At 42.1% G+C, this 20,553-nt stretch overlaps 1 protein-coding gene across 3 annotated transcripts in view; it reads left to right on the top strand.

Moving 5' to 3' along the window:
• Positions 1-6,386: 6,386 nt before the first annotated feature.
• PMEPA1 (prostate transmembrane protein, androgen induced 1) overlaps positions 6,387-20,553 on the top strand; it is a 93,069-nt gene continuing 78,902 nt past the window's right edge. For 2 of the 3 annotated variants that reach the window (XM_032217618.1, XM_032217617.1), the window contains exon 1: positions 6,387-7,137. In XM_032217618.1, the coding sequence (XP_032073509.1) occupies positions 7,035-7,137 (103 nt within the window). In that variant the 5' untranslated portion in view covers positions 6,387-7,034. The remainder of the gene's footprint in view (positions 7,138-20,553) is intronic. The other variant, XM_032217616.1, reaches the window with a different exon arrangement.

Here is a 20,553-nt window from a genome sequence, read left to right as displayed (position 1 = left end):
AAATTTGGATACTTGGCAACTGGCACGTATTTATGACGGTTGCAGTGTCCCCAGGTCATGTGATCACCATTTGTAACCTTCCCGTCAGGTTTCTGACAAGCAAAGTCATTGGGGGAAGCTGGATTCGCTTAACGACCATGTTACTAACTTAACAAATGAAAGGATTCACTTAACAACTCTGGCAAGAAAAGTCACGAATGGGACAATCTCACTTAGCAAATGTTTTGCTTAGCAACATAAATTTGGGGGTCAATTGTGGTCATAACTCAAGGACTACCTGTAATGGGATCTAAGTAAGCTCTGCTAATCTAGTTTGTAATGAGGATCACAAAACTAGCTATTGTTGAATATAAATCATAGATCTGTTTAAATGTGATTTGTGAACCCAAGCATTAAAAAGTGGTCCAGCTTTTATTATGATAATGAGAATAAGAGAGGGGAGGATGTTTCTGTTGCCAAGTGTCCTTTTAAAAATAATCCTTTTAGAAGAACCAAATCAGATCCTGGTAAGCCTCCAAATTATAGATTTCCACAACACCTTTAATCAGCGTGAAAAGATCGCTGGGCCGTTGCTGAGCCAACATAAATCAGATTCACTCTTTCAAGTAATCCCATTGTAAGTTTTTCATGCAGATAGGGAGGGATCAGTTATCAGTAAAAATCAGGGTCAGTAAAAAATAATTCACTTTCAGTGAAGCACATAGTTAAAATAGGGAAGGTGCTGCCATCATAAACATCAAAGAATAACAGAATTGGAATCTTGGAGGTCTTCTAGTCTAACCCATTTTGAGCTGGAGACTCAATATCATTTCAGACAAATGGCTGTCCACTTTCTTCTTGAAAGCCTCCAGTAATTGGGCATCCACAATTTCTGAATGCAATCTGTTCCACTGATTAATTGTTCTCACCGTTAGCCCTTAGTTCTAGGTTGCTTCCTTCCTGGAGTGATTTCCATCCATTGGTTCTTGTCTTGCCTTCTGGTGCTTTGGAAAATAGGGGGGATTTTGAAATTGGGGCATAAGCAGCCCCAGGGAGGTCTGTCATAACTTCGAATGAGGACTCTCTATATACCTAGTTAAGACTAGATATGAAAATGCTTCAGATTATGCCACTCTCCTTTCATATGCAATTCTGTGCGTACCTGCTCAGAAGTAAATATACCTGAGTTCAGCAGAGTGAGTGTAGCGTTGCAACCTTCAAAAGAAAAGACGAGCCTTCCTTTCTCTTTGATGCACCAATATATTAAATGTGTACGTGTGTCGCTTTGAAAGTAGGACTACCTCTGGCCTTCATAAATGATTACAATCCAGAATTCTAACACCCCAGCTCTGCCTTCTTTTCTAAGAACTTAAAAACTTTGATGGATCCCTCCAAACATCTATTTCCTACAACAGTCAGTGTCTCTCTTAGATGAGTCCAGGAAGGAAAATTTATAAATGGGAGACAAGGGCAAGAATTTTCTTCCACTTCAGCACCTGCTATTAAGGGCAAGCAGTCTTTGGTTCTGGAATTAATTCACAGCTATTGAGCCTAGCAGCTATGGGTAGTCTGGAAATCGAAAGAGTGGAATACTGAAAGAGGAATTAAATGGAGGGGAACTCTATCCCAGATGGCAAGATACAGAAGAAAAAACAAAAGAATTTTGTTAAATGGATTTAAAGAGAGAAATTTTATTAGCAACATCATTGATAACACTACTGACAATTAAAGATAAGCTGGTTAAGGAAACAGAAGAAGGGCATTGAAATTACACGAGAGACTTACCGTATATACTCGAGTATAGGCCGACCCGAATATAAGCCGAGGCACCTAATTTTACCACAAAAAACTGGAAAAGTTATTGACTCGAGTATAAGCCTAGGGTGGGAAATGCAGCAGCTACCGGTAAATTTCAAAAATAAAAATAGATACCAATAATGTTTTTGAATATTTATTTCAAAGAAAAACAGTAAACTAGCGGTGTATTCAATGAAATACTTCACTCACCTCATGATGCTGATGTCCCGCTGTGATGATGATGTCCCGTGCAGCCGCGGGAGCGATGTCCCGCCTCCTATGACACACGGCACAGTGATTCCTATCATTGGATCACTGTACCAGAGGAGGTGGGACATCGCTATGTGGCTGCTTGCCATAACAAGGAGGAGGTGGGACATTGTTGCAGAGCGGCAGGAGGGGGAGGAAGGGGAATCGTAAGACAGCCCTGCATTACATTAGAACATGAGGAGGGGGGATGGTGCGGTGCGCGCTGCGCGGCAAACTGACACAGAGGGAGGGGAAACTCACAGGGGCACTAGGCCATTCACGAGTGTCACCCAGCGGCATGGCCCCGCCCCTTTTTCTCCTCCATTTTGGGCAAATTTTTCACTGACTCGAGTATAAGCCGAGGCGGCTTTTTTCAGCCCAAAAAGTGGGCTGAAAAACTAGGCTTATACTCGAGTATATACAGTAATAAGCAATGAGTTGCTAAGAGGAGTCTATACAAATTTGATTAAGGAGATGATTAGAAGACTGATACCACAAATGGCAGAAGACATGAGACTGTTTTGCTATTGGAAAGATACAGGTTGATAGATGGAAGTATATAATTTAAAACTAGTTAAACTTAGTGAAATTTAGTGACAATAGATATAGTCAAATAAATAATTGATAATGATAATAATGTATACATATGTATTGTTATGATAAGTAATAATTGCATACGAATATTGAAGGTACCCATGAAAGGAAGATTAGAAATCTTATGGGTTATATATAAAGGCTAATAAAAAAGAACTAAGTTAAATATAGTTAAGTTTTGATTATTGGGGGGAAAATATTATTACAGGATACAGTCAAATAAAGGAGGGATAATGATAACAACGTGTGTGTGTGTGTGTGTGTGTGTGTGTGTGTGTGTGTGTGTATACACAACATAAGGAAACTGGATGCAAATTGTAAACAGTGATTTGGAAAGGAGGATTAGATATTTTTGTTACTAAATATTATGGATGTTTAGCTAGAATAGGCCATAAGGATTCAGTGTTATTGGAGGATTTTAGAAATAGCAAATGAAATGCCAGTATGTGGTTATGTTTTAAATCTTGGTATATTTTATGATGGACGTTTAAACAATTATAGTCAAATGAAAATCGAGGTATGATGATGGTAATATGTATAAATATCTGAGTTAAAATACTTGAGTTAATATGAATTACGGTTTATGTCTGTGGAAGAGATGCACGAAAGTCTTTTGTAACCAACTGGTACACTTTCTACAGTATGTAAAGGAGGATTCTTTGTGTTGTGTTTGTTTTGAAAATAAAAAATATTATTAAAAATTATAATAATTTGGGTTGTACTTGGGGTTCTGCAATATACTTTTTCCAGTATGCTGACTAGGACCCCAGAATGGATGTGCTTAAGGTAGAATCTGGGGTGCAAAAAACCAGATGACATGATGCAGCAAAATGTTTTTCCTGCCTCCTAATAGTGGTTTTCCCACAGTTCTAGTAGCTCTACACAAAGACATAATACTTTGCCAGTTTTATTTTAACTTCCTTAAAAGATAATTCATTTACCGTCATGCCGTACACTGTGTTGGCCTTTTTCCTTAGAAAAATGATTCAATTAAAAAAATCCAAAATAATAGCAAAGCTCTATAATATTGTTTTCATCAAGAAAGAGCTACACAAATAGTTATTAGCCCTTTTACTAAGAAGCAGCTTTAGATGTGTTAAGAATCATATGTGCTGATGTTATCAATGTTAATTGGCAATACTAATTCATTAAACTATTAATAGTTTAAATTTTCAGCTAGCTCTAACTCTACCTGTACAGTTGGCACATGACCGACTAAACTGCATTTGCATTTTGGCAGTAAGACACTGTGCAGTAAAATAAGTACACACTTACAACATCCTAATATACAATGTGATCCAAAGTATAAAGAAATGTTTACATGGGTAATTTTTGAATTAAAAGTTTTATGATAAAATAGGGTTTATCTAAGTATCTGGTTTATTTATTTGGCTAGCATTCAGTAACCACACTGTAACTCTTGCAGGCAATAATTATGTTAGATGTCACAGCACAAAAATATTGTCATGTAGCACTGGTAGGTATATTTTGGCCTAAATTTTTCAACCCTTTGTTCATTCTCAAATTATAGTTTTTAAAGTCCAGTGTGACAGCCTGTTGCTATGAAGGTAGACTAAGTTTGCACGTCACACTAAACCAAACCTTGATTTATTTAGACACTTTTTTTAATTAACCACAATTGGCTAGATTTCCAAAGCACCCTGAATCAAAATCAGACAAATCTCATGTACGTTTAATGCACTACAACCAATATATCTTCAAAATTGTAAGTTGCCCCAGAGTCATTGATAGAGATGGGTGGCTATAGAAATTATATAGATTATATAGATTATAAAGATCAGATAGATAGATAGATAGATAGATAGATAGATAGATAGATAGAGAGAGAGAGAGAGAGAGAGAGAGAGAGAGAGATCTCTAAATGACAGCAAAGAATTACTTGTTTCTCTACCCTTTGCTGCTATCTGTCGGATGTCTGAGTGGTTGGAGCTGAGATCTGGCAAAGTGTGGAATCTTCATCTGATATCCTCCCACTCTGTTTCCTCAAATCCTAGATTATGGTGAAACTTAATCTTAGATTAGAGTGAATTCTTCACTTTTAACTGGGCAGTCCATAGGAGTTGAATGGCCAATAAATTCAAATAAACAAAAATTAGTAGGATAGAACTGTAGGGCTCTCTTTGCATATCTGGAGGGGAGGATATAAAGACTTCCCATTAGGTTAAAAGACCCCCCCCAAATTGATTTACGTGGGAGAGATAAATGAGGCTTTAGAAATGAGAAGGATCAGGGCAGTAATAAAATCTCCCCAACCTGATGACTTCTAGGTGTTCGGGCCTTCAATTTTCCCAATCTCCCCACTCAAGATCCTTTTTAACTGATACCCCATCTGATTTGGCACAGCGGAGCATTTAGAGGCTGCTTCTCTTTCCCTCTCTCCCTCCTTTTCTAACAGCATCCTTTCACTTACCAAGTTCGGTCCTCATGGAAGCCGGTTGGACCTCACTTATTCTTCATAACTTGGGGACTGGGGCGATTTAGGAACATTTTATTGACCAAAGGGATAGAGAAGGGAAGAGAAAGCGAGAGAGAGATAGACAGACACACAGAGAGAGACAGAGAGATGGAGGGAGAAACACAGAGGGAGAGACACACAGAGAGACAGACAGACAGAGAGGGAGGGAGATGGAGAGAGAGAGAGACAGACAGACAGAGTGGGAGAGAGAGAGGGAGAGACACAGACAGAGATACAGACAGACAGAGAGTTGGAGAGACAGAGATGGGGGGGAGACAGACACACACACACAGAGACAAACAGACACACAGAGAGACAGACAGACAGACAGAGAGACAGACAGAGAGATGGAGGGAGAAACACAGAGGGAGAGACACACACACAGAGAGAGACAGACAGAGATGGAAATGGAGAGAGAGACAGACAAACAGACAGAGAGTGGGAGAGACAGAGAGAGGGAGAGACACAGAAAGAGGGAGAGACACAGAGATACAGACAGACAGAGAGTGGGAGAGACAGAGGGGGGGGAGAGACACACACACACAGAGACAGACAGACAGAGAGAGAGAGACAGACAGACAGACAGAGAGACAGACAGAGAGATGGAGGGAGAAACACAGAGGGAGAGAGACACACACAGAGAGAGAGACAGGCAGAGAGGGAAATGGAGAGAAAGACAGACAGACAGACAGAGAGTGGGAGAGACAGAGAGAGGGAGAGACACAGAAAGAGGGAGAGACACAGACAGAGATACAGACAGATAGAGAGTGGGAGAGACAGAGACGGGGGGGGGGGAGACAGACACACACAGAGACAGACAGTCAGACAGAGAGACAGACAGACAGACAGACAGAGACAAGGGTCCTTTGCTTTCGTACATAAAGAAAAGCAGATTGATGCCCATCACCTCCCACCAAGACATCTCCTTCCCTCGGTCCCTCGGAAGCCTGGCAGAGTACTCTTCTCCCTCCGCTTCCCCCCCCGCCAAGGATGATCCCCCCCCCCATTCCGACTGGGTGTTTTTTTTTTTTTTTTGGCCAGACTCCGAGCACCTTTGTCTTTAAGAGGCAGATCCGACATCCCGAGCTGTGGGAGGGGCCAGCAGGCTCTTCCCGCTTGCCATTGGGCAGCGGGGGCCGGTCCTGCCCGAACCTCCCCCCCCTCCCAACCCGCCAGCCCGCCTCCCAGTCTACCGCGCCTTCCCCAATAGATTCCTTCCCTCCTCCTCCTCCTCCCCCCCAGCGCGCGCGCGCTTTCCCCCTCCCTTTGGAAAGGGCAGTTCCAGTCTAGCGTTGACGTCACCCCGTCTGTCTGCTTCAGTCTCCTCTCTCTCTCTCTCTCTCTCTTTCCCCCATCTGAAACTGAATCTCCTTGGACTTGAATGAGGAGCAGAGGACGGAGAGGGGGGGCCGGGGGCGGAGGAGGGGGAGGAGGAGGAGGGAGGAACTCACATCTTGCCTGGCCAAGGCGAGCGCGAGAGAGGGGAGACGGGGAGAGAGAGAGAAACAAAGTCGCAAGTCTGGTCCGCTCCGTGTGCGAACTTCTAGGTCTGCCGGGGGAAATGGGGGCCGAGCCGCACCTCGCAGAGCTCCAGCCTTCTCTGACCAGCTTCTGAAGCTAGAGACCCACACATCTCTCCTTCCCCCCACCCCGCCCCCAGCCCCGTGAAACTGAGGAGGGTGCTCTTTTTTATGTTGAGATTTCCCCCCCTCCCTCCTTCCTCCGCAAAGGTTTCTCTCTCACACACACACATACTCACTCACTCACTCACTTTTAAAGTCAGTTACGTTTGCCTCGGTTTCCTCTCCCGTCTCTTTCTCTCTCTCTCTCTCAGCCTTCGCCCCCTCCTCCTGCCAGCGCTCCCGTCTTTATGTCGGGCTTCCCGGAGACCTTTTGAGGTCTCGCCGCTCCTTTTGTTTCTCCGGCTGATTTTTTTTAAATGTATAACTTGATGGGTCTCAACAATACCGGCGGACCTAACCAGCCTAATGTCTCCTGTACTTGTAACTGCAAACGGTCTTTGTTTCAGAGTATGGAGATCAGTAAGTACTTCTTCGATTTATTTTTATTGCTTTTACAGTTCCTTTCGTCTCTCTCTCTCTCTCTTTCTCTCTCCCTCTCCCTTTATCCCCTCTCTTTCTGCCTTTCTCCCTCTCCCCCTCCCTTTCTGCTTTTCCCTCTCTCTCTCTCTCTCTCTCTCTCTCTCTCTCTCTCTCCCCCCTCTCTCTCTCCCTCTCTCAGTTTCTCTTTCTGTCTTTTCCCCCCCTCTCTCTCATTTTTCTCTCTCCCTACTTTGGGGGATGGGGGCGGAATTTGGATCCAGACAGCGACCTGACCGATCGCCTTGCGTGGTTCCGTTCAGGGAAATGCGATCCAGACTTTCCAAGCGTCTGAAATGCGATCTAGACTTTCCCCGCCGTCCCTCTTCTGCAGCTTCGTCGAGGGGGGGGGAGGTCCGATCCTGCGGCTTTTAACGCGCAAAGAAAACCCTCTCCGGGCGAACAGTTTTGCCCTTCTTACCAAGAGCCTGAGACTTGGGTGGTTTAAGTTCTCTTACGTCCCACCCCCTCTTCAGCCTTTTTTCTCCTTTCTTGTAACCCACTCCTCTTTTCTCCTACCTCTCCCACCCCTTCCCTCCATTTCCTCTCCTTCAAAAGTTGCGTTTCTTGCAATCCGGGGCGCTTCGTTTCCTCTCTCTCTCTCTCTCTCTCCTTCCTTCTCTCCCTCTTTCTCTCTATTTCTCCCTCCCTCTTTCTCTCTCTCTGTCGGATAGCGTCTTTCCCAGCAGATAGTTGCGTACCGTATCTGCAGTGGGGCAACGTTCGTCGCTTGCAATCATAAAGCAGGAAACCCGAGTTGGTTTGAGCGCGCGGGAGAGGGAGAAATTTCAGCTCGGATCAAATCCTCCCCGCTTGGTTTGTGTGTGTGTTGCCCTTCAGCTTCGCCGGCGGGGCTGCGGGAGGCGGAAGGCGGAGGGGTGGGGGGGGAGAGATGGCGGGAGAGAGCGAGAGAGAGGCGAGCGGAGTCGTTCCATTGATCGGCCCGTTCCGTTCGCGCTCCGGAGACCCAAAGGACCGTGGGAACGCGCCGGGGAAGGCTTTCCAGGCTGGTTGTCTGGCTGGGCTGCGCGGCTGAATCTCTCCCCATCCCCTTTACGAGAGGAAAAGGAGCCGAAAACGAGGGAGGTGGGGGTGACTCGATCCTCCCCAGTGAGTTTTGATCGCCCCGGGAACTTTGTTCCCAAGCCAGACGGTAAAACAGCCTGTTCGGGCTATTTAAAGCACACGCTGGATTGGAGGTTCCAACCGGCGAGCCGGGGAGATCTCTTTTCCCAAGACTAGACAGCACCGTCTTTTGGGTTTTATTGTCGCTGCCTCTGGGATTTTTTGTCCCCCCCGCCTCCCTAAATTGCCTTCCTGCAATCTGCTGCTCTTCCTGAACTTTGCAGATGGGAGTCCCCTTCCCCTCCAGACCCTTCCCTTCCAGCTGACCTAAACCGTTTTGTATGAATAACTCTTTCACCTTCGCGGATATTTATATGCACCTCCCGCTCTTCTTTTGCAATGATTTCATGCTTTGATTTATGGAAAGAGAAGCCCTTGATTTTTTAAAAAAATATTATTATTATTATCTTGTTCCTGAAGCTTTAGATTGAATAAGTGACAATTCTGTGGAGGTGAAGCCTCCTTGGCTAAAGACAGTATATCTTTGGCCCCCAACAGTAGAATAGGACTGTGAGAGTTTGTGAGCATAGCCCAGCAGTGTTGGGAACAGAGGACTAAAGCTGACTGATGGTGAGTTGTGGTCTGATCCAATAGGACTTTTTTTTTTAAAGCTTTGCTGGGCTCTGTCACAGTTCTGGCTCCAGAGTTGTGGCGAAGGATACTTATAGCCAGCACATCATGACATGACAGAATAATTGTTTAGCCATTAAGGCATCTCACCAAGGAGTCTCGCGTATGTGTTGAGAATGCAAACTGTTATGTCCAGCAAACCAGAATTTGTGACTATAAATAGTAATCACTCTGTCTGAGAAGTAGATTACAGCTCTGTCTAGCCTGTGGAAAGACTAAGTCAGACAAAGTTAGTCTCCCCCCCTCCCTCCCCAGTGTGCCTGTGCCTGTAAAGATAGCTAAGCAAATATATTGTCACAGAGTTCCCAATATTTAAAGGAATAACATCAATTCTCTTTCCTGCCCACATCTGCATTTTATTCTGTTCTGCAATCATAACAGATCTTTGTTACAGTTCCAAAAAAAAAAAAGAGGAAAAAAAGGGGCAGGGGGAATTGGATGAGAGAAGAGCTTTTTAAACATTTTGCTGTTCTGGTGATGGAGAAATTGTTTCCCTCCTATCCATAACTTAGACCTGAGCTCTGTTGATTACAGTGAGACTTCCTATTTTGTTGGCATGTCTGACTTTGCTTTGTAAGCAGAAATCTGTTCTCCAATTCTTCCTTTCTAGTCTGTAATATTATGGACAAAAATTGCCATTCCCTGCCATTTTTAAATTATCCAACACAGTGAGGCATTGGGGAAATGCCCAGAACTGGAATATTTAAAATACTGCATCGTTGTGATGAATTTGGCTGATTGCCTCTTCTCCCCTTTTTTTCTGGTGAAGGATCTGCTGTTTAAACTCAATCGATGCAAAAAATACACGCAGTACATGGCCATACCCTCCTTATTTATGAGCCTGCCAGTGCCCTTGATGTATCTACTACATCACAGATTCCCAGACACAGCAGGCTAATAATTATTGTGGAACAGTGTCGTCTTCTCCCCTCTGTCAGAGATGTTAGTGTACAATTATTTCTTCTTTAAAATCAGCTAATTAAAAATCAATGTCCATGGAAATGTGATTCTTCTAAATATTGCAGCGATTAAAATGGATGTTTCTCCCCTTTGCTGCTAGATAGATAGAGTGTCCCTTTTTTTTTTTTTTTGGCTATAGGTCTTGACTGTTTACCTATCCAAAGATTCCCAACACCCGACAATATTTTCTTTGCTAATAAAAATACGTATGGAGCTTCTGTCTGCTATGTATTATATCCCCAAATGTTTGCCTCCCTTTTTTTCCCAGGGCTTGTCTATATATTTTTCTTTTCCTTTCAAATTCATCACCTTTATTTTCAGTTCCTTCCTCTCAGCTAATCAGCTGTAATGATGTTTTGGCTGACACAAGGCAGTCTCGTTAATTTAGTTGTCTGCTCTTCCAAATAGACTTCATTTCTCACTCCTGATGAAGTGATACTCAGGGGATTTCGACCTGCAAGGTTAGCATTAAGACGAACAACATTCAATATGTAATATGCATATAAAATGCATGCATTCTTTAGCTGTCAAGACAGGCAGGAATGAAATGGGAGAGGGACTCATTTTTGCAAGCTGATTTTGACATAGTCTTCTTTTTAAAAAAATGCTTTTGAACAAATAAATTTGCCTGAATCTGTTGGAACTTCCAGACCTCTTAATTAGAGAAGGGGAATATGTGGGCTTGTGCTTGTGTGTTTTTATGTGCATTATATTTGAGGTTATTGCAAAATCTACCCCATATGTTGTTGGGGTAGATTTTTTTTTTTTTAAGAGTAAACCCCATTTCAAATTTCTGGAATCTATTTTCCAAATTTTCCTGTCAAAATGAAAAACGCTCTGAAACAATTTCCCATAGTCTGGTGCCATTCAAATATGTTGAACTGGGAGTGTTGATTGATATGAATTCTACCCCAAGACATAAGATAGGAATCAGATTTAGAAAGCCTCCATTAAAACACTTTTCACTGCCCAGCTTGCAATAAAAGTCACCGTGGAACTACTCCATATTAAATAGGTTCTACTGAATATCACTGGAGTGCTTCACTCTGTGTATATGGATTAATACCCAAATATCAATTCCAGACATAATATGCGAACTAGAATGTATATGACTGTCATTATAATGTTGCACCATAGATATCAAAGCTGAATACAAGTGGCCATGTCTCATGGCGTTCTTCTCCCTCTGTAGCTGAGAAACGAACTTAATTTTTTAGTTGATAGACACTGCAAGGGGGGGGGGGAGAATATCCCAAAATATCAGTCCCGCCTTCAGCCTTCCATTGAAGGACAAAGTCTTCTAATGACAGACAGCAGGCGTTTCTTGTTGGGAACCATTTATCCTTTTTCCAAATTTTTGCTTGAAGCTTGAATTAGGTTTTCAGGATCCTCTTTTAATGTTGGCAACTAATATGGAAAACTGTTGGGAGTTCGTTTAAGATTGATTTTGGGCAAGAGCACAATAGAGTATTATGTGTATTAAGTCTAATGAAGAGCTTTGGATTTTGCATGTTTATTCTCAGTAGTATTGGCTGAAGCTCAAAAGAAATTTAACCGGAAGTAAGTTTCCTTAAACTCATTTCCGATTTACCAGATATGCCTGTGCTTGCTTTGGATCCAGGCACTAAAACCCTGCCTTGTAATTTAAGATGACCCCTTTTTGAAACGTTAAGCATTACTTGAAATAAACCACCCTTAAAACGTTAACCTTGGTGTTTTAGTCTTTATGACTGAAATAGTAAGCTGATATGGCACTTTTTAAAATATGCAATGAGCTTTAAAGTCTTTTCTTTGTTCTCTTTGATGTTTGGATTTATTTTTTATACTGATTTTCCCCTCGCTTAATTAATTTAGAATTACTTCCACAATAATTCTATCAATAATTGCTAAGGTTATTAAAATAACCCGTCTACCTTTAACAGTGGCAGAAAGGTCACCTTAAAGCCACTTATGATTTGTTCAATAATATGATCTAATGGCTTCAGCAGGTGGCAGGATTGGCTGACCTTATCTGAGCTAGGAAGCTAAGCAGGGTTGGCCCTGGCTATTCTTTGGATGGGAAAGAGCCAGACAATTCCATCCTGGAAGAAGACAATAGCCATGTTCTTCCATACAGTCCCCAATAGTGTGGCCAAGGAAAATGGATGGACATATTGATGCAGCCCACCTCTGTTGAAAGGAGTCCTTTCAACCTAATAGTGGCATTCATAGAATACACTAAACCCAAATGAGCAAAACACAGTTGTTGTGTTGAGTTTAAATACAGTCCCCGAATTATGGTGCAAGATGTCAAATCTGATTCCCACAATATTCTATGATAATGGCAAGTCTCTCACAACATGCTATAGCATGAACCATCCCATTCTTTTCACCACCTGGTCTGTTGTATGAACTCAGTTAATAAATGTTAAGGGATCATTGAGCCACATCAGCATCAACATACATGCATGTATGCATGCATGCATGCATACCAGAGGTGGGTTGCTCCTGGTTCGGCCTGGATCAGGTGAACCGATAGTAGCGGCAGCGGGAAGCTCCCCTCACCCGCCTGGACTCTTCTGTGCATGCGAGAGAACCGATAGTAAAAAAATTAGCAACCCACCACTGATACATACATACAATGAGAGGGAGGGAAGCGAGAGGAGAGAGAGGAAAGGGAGAGGGAGAGCGGGGGGGGGCATGTAGAGGGAACAAATATAGACATGGACACATAGAGAAAGAAGTAGAAATCTATTCCAGTTTTGCTGAAGCCCTGGCTTCAAATCTGGAAGCCAGTGGGGAAAAAAGAAGATTCTAAAATGGTCTAATAAATATCTCCTTTTTAAGGGGTTAACCTCGCTGTGTATGCTTGAATCCACATGTAGGTTAATTGGGAAGAGTGGGGTTCAGCTTGGCTTTTATTTCATTTTAGCACCTGCAGACAGGAATTAGCCAGCTTCCCTCTTGCCTTCTTGAATGAGTCTTAAACAGAGTCTCTTTTCCACCACCCCCTCCTCCCTTTCCAAGTTCAAAGTCTTGACTACTGTACAGACCGGCAAGTACTTTGACCCAGTGTAACAACTGTTCATTGTGTGACGCTTTCCTAGGCAGCCAGACATCTCTGATGTGGTCCTAATCAGTCAGACAAAGTGAAATGAGGTCAAGAGAGTGCATGCTATTGGCAGTGTCTGGAAATAACAAATAGTTCACAATGGTAGATTAAGGCCACGTCTTTCTTCCATCCGCCAGGCTTCTGATGGTTCCTAGGAATAATTAATTCTGTGTACTGACTCCATTCTTTTTCTCTGGGGATTTATTTGTGCAAGCTTTCTTAAAACAGGGCAGTTGTTTCAGTGGAGTAAAAGTTATATTTCAGCAGAGGTACGTGTGCCTGAAAAATAGCTGTTCGATTCATTTTGTATAAAAGTTCTAATTCCTCAACCGCTTTGCTTTCCTGCATATTTCCTTTATGGTCTGCTCAGTTCTTTTAGGTGGTTTTGAAATAATTAAGATCCTGCTTCTTTCTAAAAGGGCCTCCTTTTAGAAGATTCAGATCATAGAAGATAGATGCATGTGTTACATTAAATTATAACTCCTTTAACCATCGATGGATGAAGAAAACATAGAAGCCGGTTAACTAATTGTATGGATGCAATTGCTAGGTTTTCACCTGCTCTGTTTAAGAGTCTTCTGCAGAAACAGTTCATTTTACTACTTATTGCTGCCTAAGGTTGTCGAGCAGTGGATCCGCATAATATGAGAAGCTACAACTGCCATGGCTACATGGATTATGGATACAGATAGCCTTCTGCTATTTTTATCTCACAATCCTAAACTTCCCAGATTTTATTTGCTCTTGCATTGGTCAGTGAACCACAGTCCCAATCTCAATTTCTCTTGATTTTCATGTTGACACCATTCAAACCATAATTCCCACACTATACTAAGCTGTAATATGACTTGTTTATTTTTTCATTTAAACTGATATGTAAAAGGCACCCAAGTTTGTAAACAAAGGATTTATAATTTTGGATTGCATAAATGAGGACATCATTTTGTTACCTTGGTATTATTGCCATATCGTGATTGTACCCCAGCTTTATCTGCTTCTTCAAATGTTTATCTTTTAGCATGTAATTCTTCTTACTCTTAGTCACTTATCCCGCTTTCCTAAGGTTCTCCTCAATTATCCACGAGACCCTCCCAATCTAAATTATTTTAATATCTCTTCAGAGACCCTCTCTTTCAAGCCTCCTTCTGCCCAGCTCTTTTGTCCAAATGACAAAAGAGACTTCTGGTTTTTCTTTCATATTTTTGGGCTGGTTCTTTGTAACTCCATTGCCCAGTTTTCAACTTCGTCTCAGAGCTGCACCACATGTAGGTCCATTCTATGAGCAATGAAACATTCTGTTCCTCTAAAGCAAGGGGTCACTATCCACGGCTCTGAAGCCACATGCGGCTTTTTCATCCCTCTGCTGTGGCTCCCTGTTGCCAGTCAGCATCACAATTTTGAGAGGAGCTTCCGGTTAGGGGGGGAAGCAGGGGGCACCAGGGGGAGACTCTATGGCAAGGGGCGGGTTTTCCAGTCAGTTCCACAATTGATAGGACTTTCGGTTAGGACAGGTAGAGAAAAAAGGATGCCACGCTAGGAGGAGACTCTATGGTGGGGAAACGGATTTTCGGTCGGCTCCAGAATTGAGTGGGGGTCTTCCGGTTAGGACCTTTGTGGCTCTTTGAGTCTTTAAGGTTCCCGACCCCTGCTCTAAAGCCATGAAGCTGAAGACAGAATTGAATGCAAATTGGCCTTCTTTACTATAGATTAGAAGAAGGAGCTGCCTATTCATCTACCAAGAATTTAAAACAAAGGCCAAACCCCAAAGAACACATTGTGTCTTAATGCAATGTGCCAATGAATTCTCTATAAAGGATAGTTCAGCCTGATTTCTTTTTAAAGCTTGGATGGAAGATTCCGGCATGGCTGGGGAGAAATTGGAATGAAAGCTTCCTATCCTTTCCACATGGCGGGAAGAAACCCAGCTAACACCAGCACTGTTCGTTTTTGCACTGAGTTTGTTTCAGGTCTTCACAGTCCAATGACTTTTTATAACTGCGGTTATCTACATAGAATCGTGTTTATATTCCTCTAGGGAACTTATTTAATCATCAGGTATCTGTCTGGAGCAGCTTGAGCTTCCAAATTGGCAGCATTTCTATATAAAAATGTTAATTTCTTTCCTCAAAACTTCAAACAGTGTTTTGTACATTGCTGCTCTCTGCCTCATGTTGATTAGCAGAAAATAGCCAGTTAGGAGGTTATTAATCTGAGTGATCTGTCTAGATAAATAGATCCTGGGTGCTTTTTAGAAAGAACATGTACATTAAAAAAAAATCCCTTTGTTGATATGTGTAAGATTAGAAATATTCCCTGAACGGAATATTCTCTGAATGGGCTTCTAAATATACGTGAACTAAAAATATTGAGTTGGCAGCCATTTAGACTTCCCTGAAAGCTATGGGGAATTGCTGAAGATAACAGTTGGGTCAACGCTGAATCCCGTTAGAGACACTTACAGTGTGCAAGTCAAAAGATAACTCAGTGTTCCTGAAAATAGTTGCGTTCAGGAATTGGAAGGATTCCAAACTGTGCCACAAATTCGCATACAAATACAGATCCTTAATGGGCCTTCAACTTGTGATGTGGATTGATTCCAATATTGATAGGGTAACTTTCACTTTATATTTTGTACTTGTTTGAATCTTTCAATGATAAAATTAGCCACTAGTCTTGGACTAAGTCTCCATTTGGAAGGGACTGACTTCACACTGTGTTTGAAGGCCAGCTCAAAAATAAGTAGGGTTGAATCCCTAATGTTAATTGATCCCCAGAAGTCAACATGAGTCCAAGCACAGGAGCAACTGAAAAAGTATTGCAAGACACCCCCTCCCCCCCCAAAAAAATGTAGTTTCCTTTAGGGTTTTAGAAATGGTAGGAACAAGGGCTGCTAATCTTCCCTGCCCTGGTAAATCAGCTGCTCTCACTGTTGTAAGCATAGCTAATTACCCATTGCCCAGTAAATGGTTGTTTGTATTCTCAACCAAGATGGCATTTTTGATAAGATTATCTCAGAAGGTTAACCCAACAAGGCAGTGTTTGTCTTCCTGAATCCTTCACAAATCCACTCAGGAAATGAAGTGCATTGACTCTAAAACCCACAACTTAGTAACCCATTACTGAGGCTGTCTTTGTTCTCTGTTCATTGTTCATGTTGGGTTTTCCTTTCCAAAAATCATGATCACACTTTTATGCCCTCACTTTTCAGCATGGAATATAGGACTTGCACAAGGACAGTTAACAGGCATAGATTATCTGGTGCCTTCCATCAGCCTTAGCTAACAACAATTACACAAAAGATGCCCATCCAATAAATCAGGAAAGAAGACTTAAGGTCACAACACCAAGGAAATGTCACTAACAGTGATCCTGCAATCAAGCCTTCTTTGTAACAGCTTTCTACCCTCGGAAAAGCCTATCCCCCAAATATTTAAATCATCCCCTCATTAAGTTTTCAAATAGACATTATCCAGACTAAGGAATCTTCTTCCTGAATTATGAACAGAATGGAATAGAATAGAATTAGAATAGCATAGCATAGAATAGAATAGAATAGAATTCTTTATTGGCCAAGTATGATTGGACACACGAGGAATTTGTCTTTGGTGCATATGCTCTTAGTGTACATAAAAAGACAATATACATTTGTCAAGAACCCTAAGGTACAACACTTAATGATAGTCACAGGGTACCAATAAGCCATCAGGAAACAATATCAATATAAATTGTAAGGATACAAGCAACAAAGTTACAGTCCTGTAAGAATCTTTGAACGGAGGATACCAATTTTCTGAAGATGTTAAGAATTGATCATTGGACTATTGGGTAGAAGATTGGACTCAAGAGCCTTGAATGGCCCTTTTCACCTCCGATTTTATTCACTTCTACTCTCACCTTCTAAACCACAGATGTCAAACTCGGGGGCCAGATTCAGGCCACAGGGTACTTAGATCTGGCCTGCGGGGCTGCCCTGGAAAAGCAAAGGACCAGCCCCTGGTGCTTCTGCCAGCAAAAATGGGCTCTCGAGCTCCCGCATGCAGCCTTCTCAAGCTCCATTTTCACTGGCAGAGGATTGCAGGAGGCCATGGCAGCTGAAAATGGAGCTTGGGAGCCTGTTTTCGCTGGCAGAGCACTCGGCCCATCACAGTCACTCCCGACAGGAGTGATGTCGAGCTGGCCATACCTGCCCCCCGCCCGAGGTAAAAAACAAACCTGATGCAGCCCTCAATGAAATTGAGTTTGATACCCCTGTTCTAAACTCTACTGGGGTATTTTCACTGCCAAAATTAAAAGGGTATTAAAGCAATATCCACGGTTCTTTTTTTCCTTACATCAAAAGCATACATTTATCTTGAACCTCTAAAATGAAGAATCGTCCTATGTTTATGTTTTTTTTCCCGAACAGAAAGCAAAAATGGCTCCTACATTTATGTAAGTCAGATATAATTACTCACGGTGCTAAAGCTGTACGAGTGTGCTTGAAATTTCTAGAATGCTTCACAAAGAATATTTTTATGTTTTAAAATCATTGAAACTCCTGCTTTGAGGACACTAAGCATTAGGGTTGATTATGAGGATGATGATGGAGGATGATTAAGAGCCTGTGGTGTCGCAGTGGTTAGAATGCAGCATTGCAGACTAACTCTGCATTCCCACCGCCAGGAGTTCGATCCTTACTGGCTCAAGGTTGACTCAGCCTTCCATCCTTCTGAGGTTGGTGAAATGAGGACCCAGATTATTGGGAGCAATATGCTGACTCTGTAAACCACTTAGAGAGGACTGTAAAGCACTGTAAAGCAGTAAATAAGTCTAATAGCTATGCTATTACATGCCATCAAGTCATTGTTGACTCTTTACTAACCACATAGGTGTTTTTTCTCCATGATGACCTGCCACTATCTGATACTACAGCTCTTCCAACAGTGCACTCATCACTACTGTTGGGGACTGTATAAAACCTTGACTTCTGCCTGTGTTGATAACAATTGCCAATACAGGTAGTTCTCAACTGACAACAGTTCATTTAGTGACTGTTCAAAGTTACAACAGCTCTAAAAAAGTGACTTATGACCATTTTTCACACTTACGACCATTGCAGCATAATCAAAATTTGGGCACTTGATAACTGATATATATACATACACATATACATATACATATACATATACATATACATATACATATACATGTACATATACATATACATACATACATACATATATATGTGATCAAAATTCAGATAAGCAAATGACTCATATTTATGACACTTGCAGTGTCTAAAGGTGATGTGATCCCCTTTTGGGACCTTCTGACAAGCAAAGTCAATGGGGAAAACATGTTGCTAACTTAACTGCAGTGATTCACTTAACATCTATGACAATAAAGGTCGTAAAATGGGGCAAGGGTTACTTAGCAAATACTTAGCAAGATAAATTCTGGACTCAATTGTGGTCATAAGTGGAGGACTCCCTCTATTCCCAGTCGTTAAACTAGAATGATAAGAGTTTTATAAGTCAGCGCTGCAAGAAAACAGATTTTTCTAGATCTAGATACTCTTTAAATGTAAGCAAGTTTACACGGTAGTCGGTTGTTGTTTTTTCCTTTTTGAAAGAGTGTTTCAGTTTTTCATCAATTGCACTGATCTGTGAAAGCAAAAGCAGACTGCCCAGTGAAGGTTACATTATTAATTTGCTTTGTGTGACAAATTGCCTTAGGTCATGCTGTGGCATTACATACAGGATCTTTTCTTATTGGATAACGAATCATTGACTAGTGTGCACTTAGAATGGATTGACTCTGCATTTTCTTTAAGCATCATCATTATTAAACTTAGTCACTTACATGACATGATTTTTGCATGATGACTGCAGCTGTGGGGGCCTGAGAAAAGGACAGGCGTCTGTGACAAAGGAGGTAGTGAAGGTTAGCATCTATAAATGTCTTCTATTTAATTTCAGGTTGTAGTAGCCCAAGAACTCCATGAAATGGATGCTTTGGTGGGCAGTATTTGTAGGAAGGGTGACCCATCCCTACCGCATTGAACTCATTAAGAGTTTTCTATCTATTACTCTGAATCTGAAGGCCAATTAATATACACCGGTTGGTATTTCAAGCTGTAGTCAGCAAGTGAATTGCAAACTGACAATAGAGGAAAGATGAGCCGAAGTCTTCTGCCTAAAGCATCTTGTGTTCTGACCGAGGCTTCCCAAGAGCATGAAGCAAACTCCTTGTCCCTACAAAAAACCCTTTTATTAATTTACTGTGAAATCTGCTCATTCACATCCAGCAAACTCTTTCAAGGGAGGATTTATAGTCACAGACCTTATCTGGCTTGGAGAGCTGACAGGCCGATATCTGCAAAACTTGGCAAGGAGTTTCACAGAGTCACGAACCAATTAAGCGAACTGATTGTCTCCTGCAAACTCCACTCCCCTTTCGCTCCTCTTTTATTTCCTCTGGGAGGGGCCATTCATTGTCCACCTGTGGCTCTACTCCCAAGTCGACCCCTGTTCTTTAGCTGTTCCCTTCATCTGGTAACTCTGTACATGCGCACACTGGGAACAGGCTCCAGCTGTTCGTCTGCCTCACTGATGTCTGATTCTGAAGGCAGCTGATAACTGGCAAACGGCTCTGCCACCCCTCTCTGCCTCCGACACAGAGCCTTCATCAGAGCCTTTCCCAGACTCCAGGACTGGCCCATGTTCCTCCCCAACCTCTTCATTGTCCGAATCTGCTGCTGGCTCCACTGGTTGCTGGTGGGCCACAACATCTTGTTTCTCAGAGCAGCGACCTAAATGTCTTTCAGAACCCCGCAAGGAGGATGTGACCCTAATATTCCCCACTACCCTCTTTTTTTCTACTGTTGCTCAAAAACCTGGGAAGTTTATACATCCATTATAGCTAATAACCATTGATAGATCTCTCCTCCATTAACCAGTTTTCCACCTCCCCAATGCACCATATCCTATTGCAATGGATTTTGTAATATAGAGGTTAATCTTTTTTTTTTTTTTACTTTGCCTTCAGTCAACCAGAACAATTTGCCCTGTGTCCCTTTTTTTAGTGTCTGTACACTGTGCAAGATTTATAAAACTTTAGCAAAATCTACCTTAGTTGCTCTTCGTCCTTTAAGTTTGGTTTTGAGTTTGGATTACTCCAATGTTTAATTCAGCATCTTAAATCATTTTAGTTACTTGCCCCTGGGTGATTTCTTTATTTTCTTTTTTCTTTTCCTTCAAAAGAAGATGACTAAAATGCGGTACTGTGCTCCTCAGCTGCTTATGTCTTCCAAATCTCAGGTTTTGTTCTACTGCTTCCTGGCCCAACATGCAAACTACTTCTAGTAATAAATCTGCAGCTCATTAATCAACTTTACTTAGCCTTATGCAAAGGGCATGAGTAATTTCTTTGTTCCTTTCATTTCACCACCCCCCCCCTGCCCTGTCAAGCTTTGCAGTTGGTATCTATAGAAGGCCAAAGGTATAGCTTTATGGAAAGCATGAGTCATCCATTGGTCTGTCTGTCAACTAGTTATCTTTCAGTCATTCTGCGGA

This window comes from Thamnophis elegans, chromosome 5, assembly GCF_009769535.1.
Source record: "Thamnophis elegans isolate rThaEle1 chromosome 5, rThaEle1.pri, whole genome shotgun sequence".
In the NCBI taxonomy this organism is placed as follows: Eukaryota; Metazoa; Chordata; class Lepidosauria; order Squamata; family Colubridae; genus Thamnophis; species Thamnophis elegans.
Note: the sequence above shows the minus strand (reverse complement) of the source record. Positions and strands in the feature narration are given on the sequence as shown.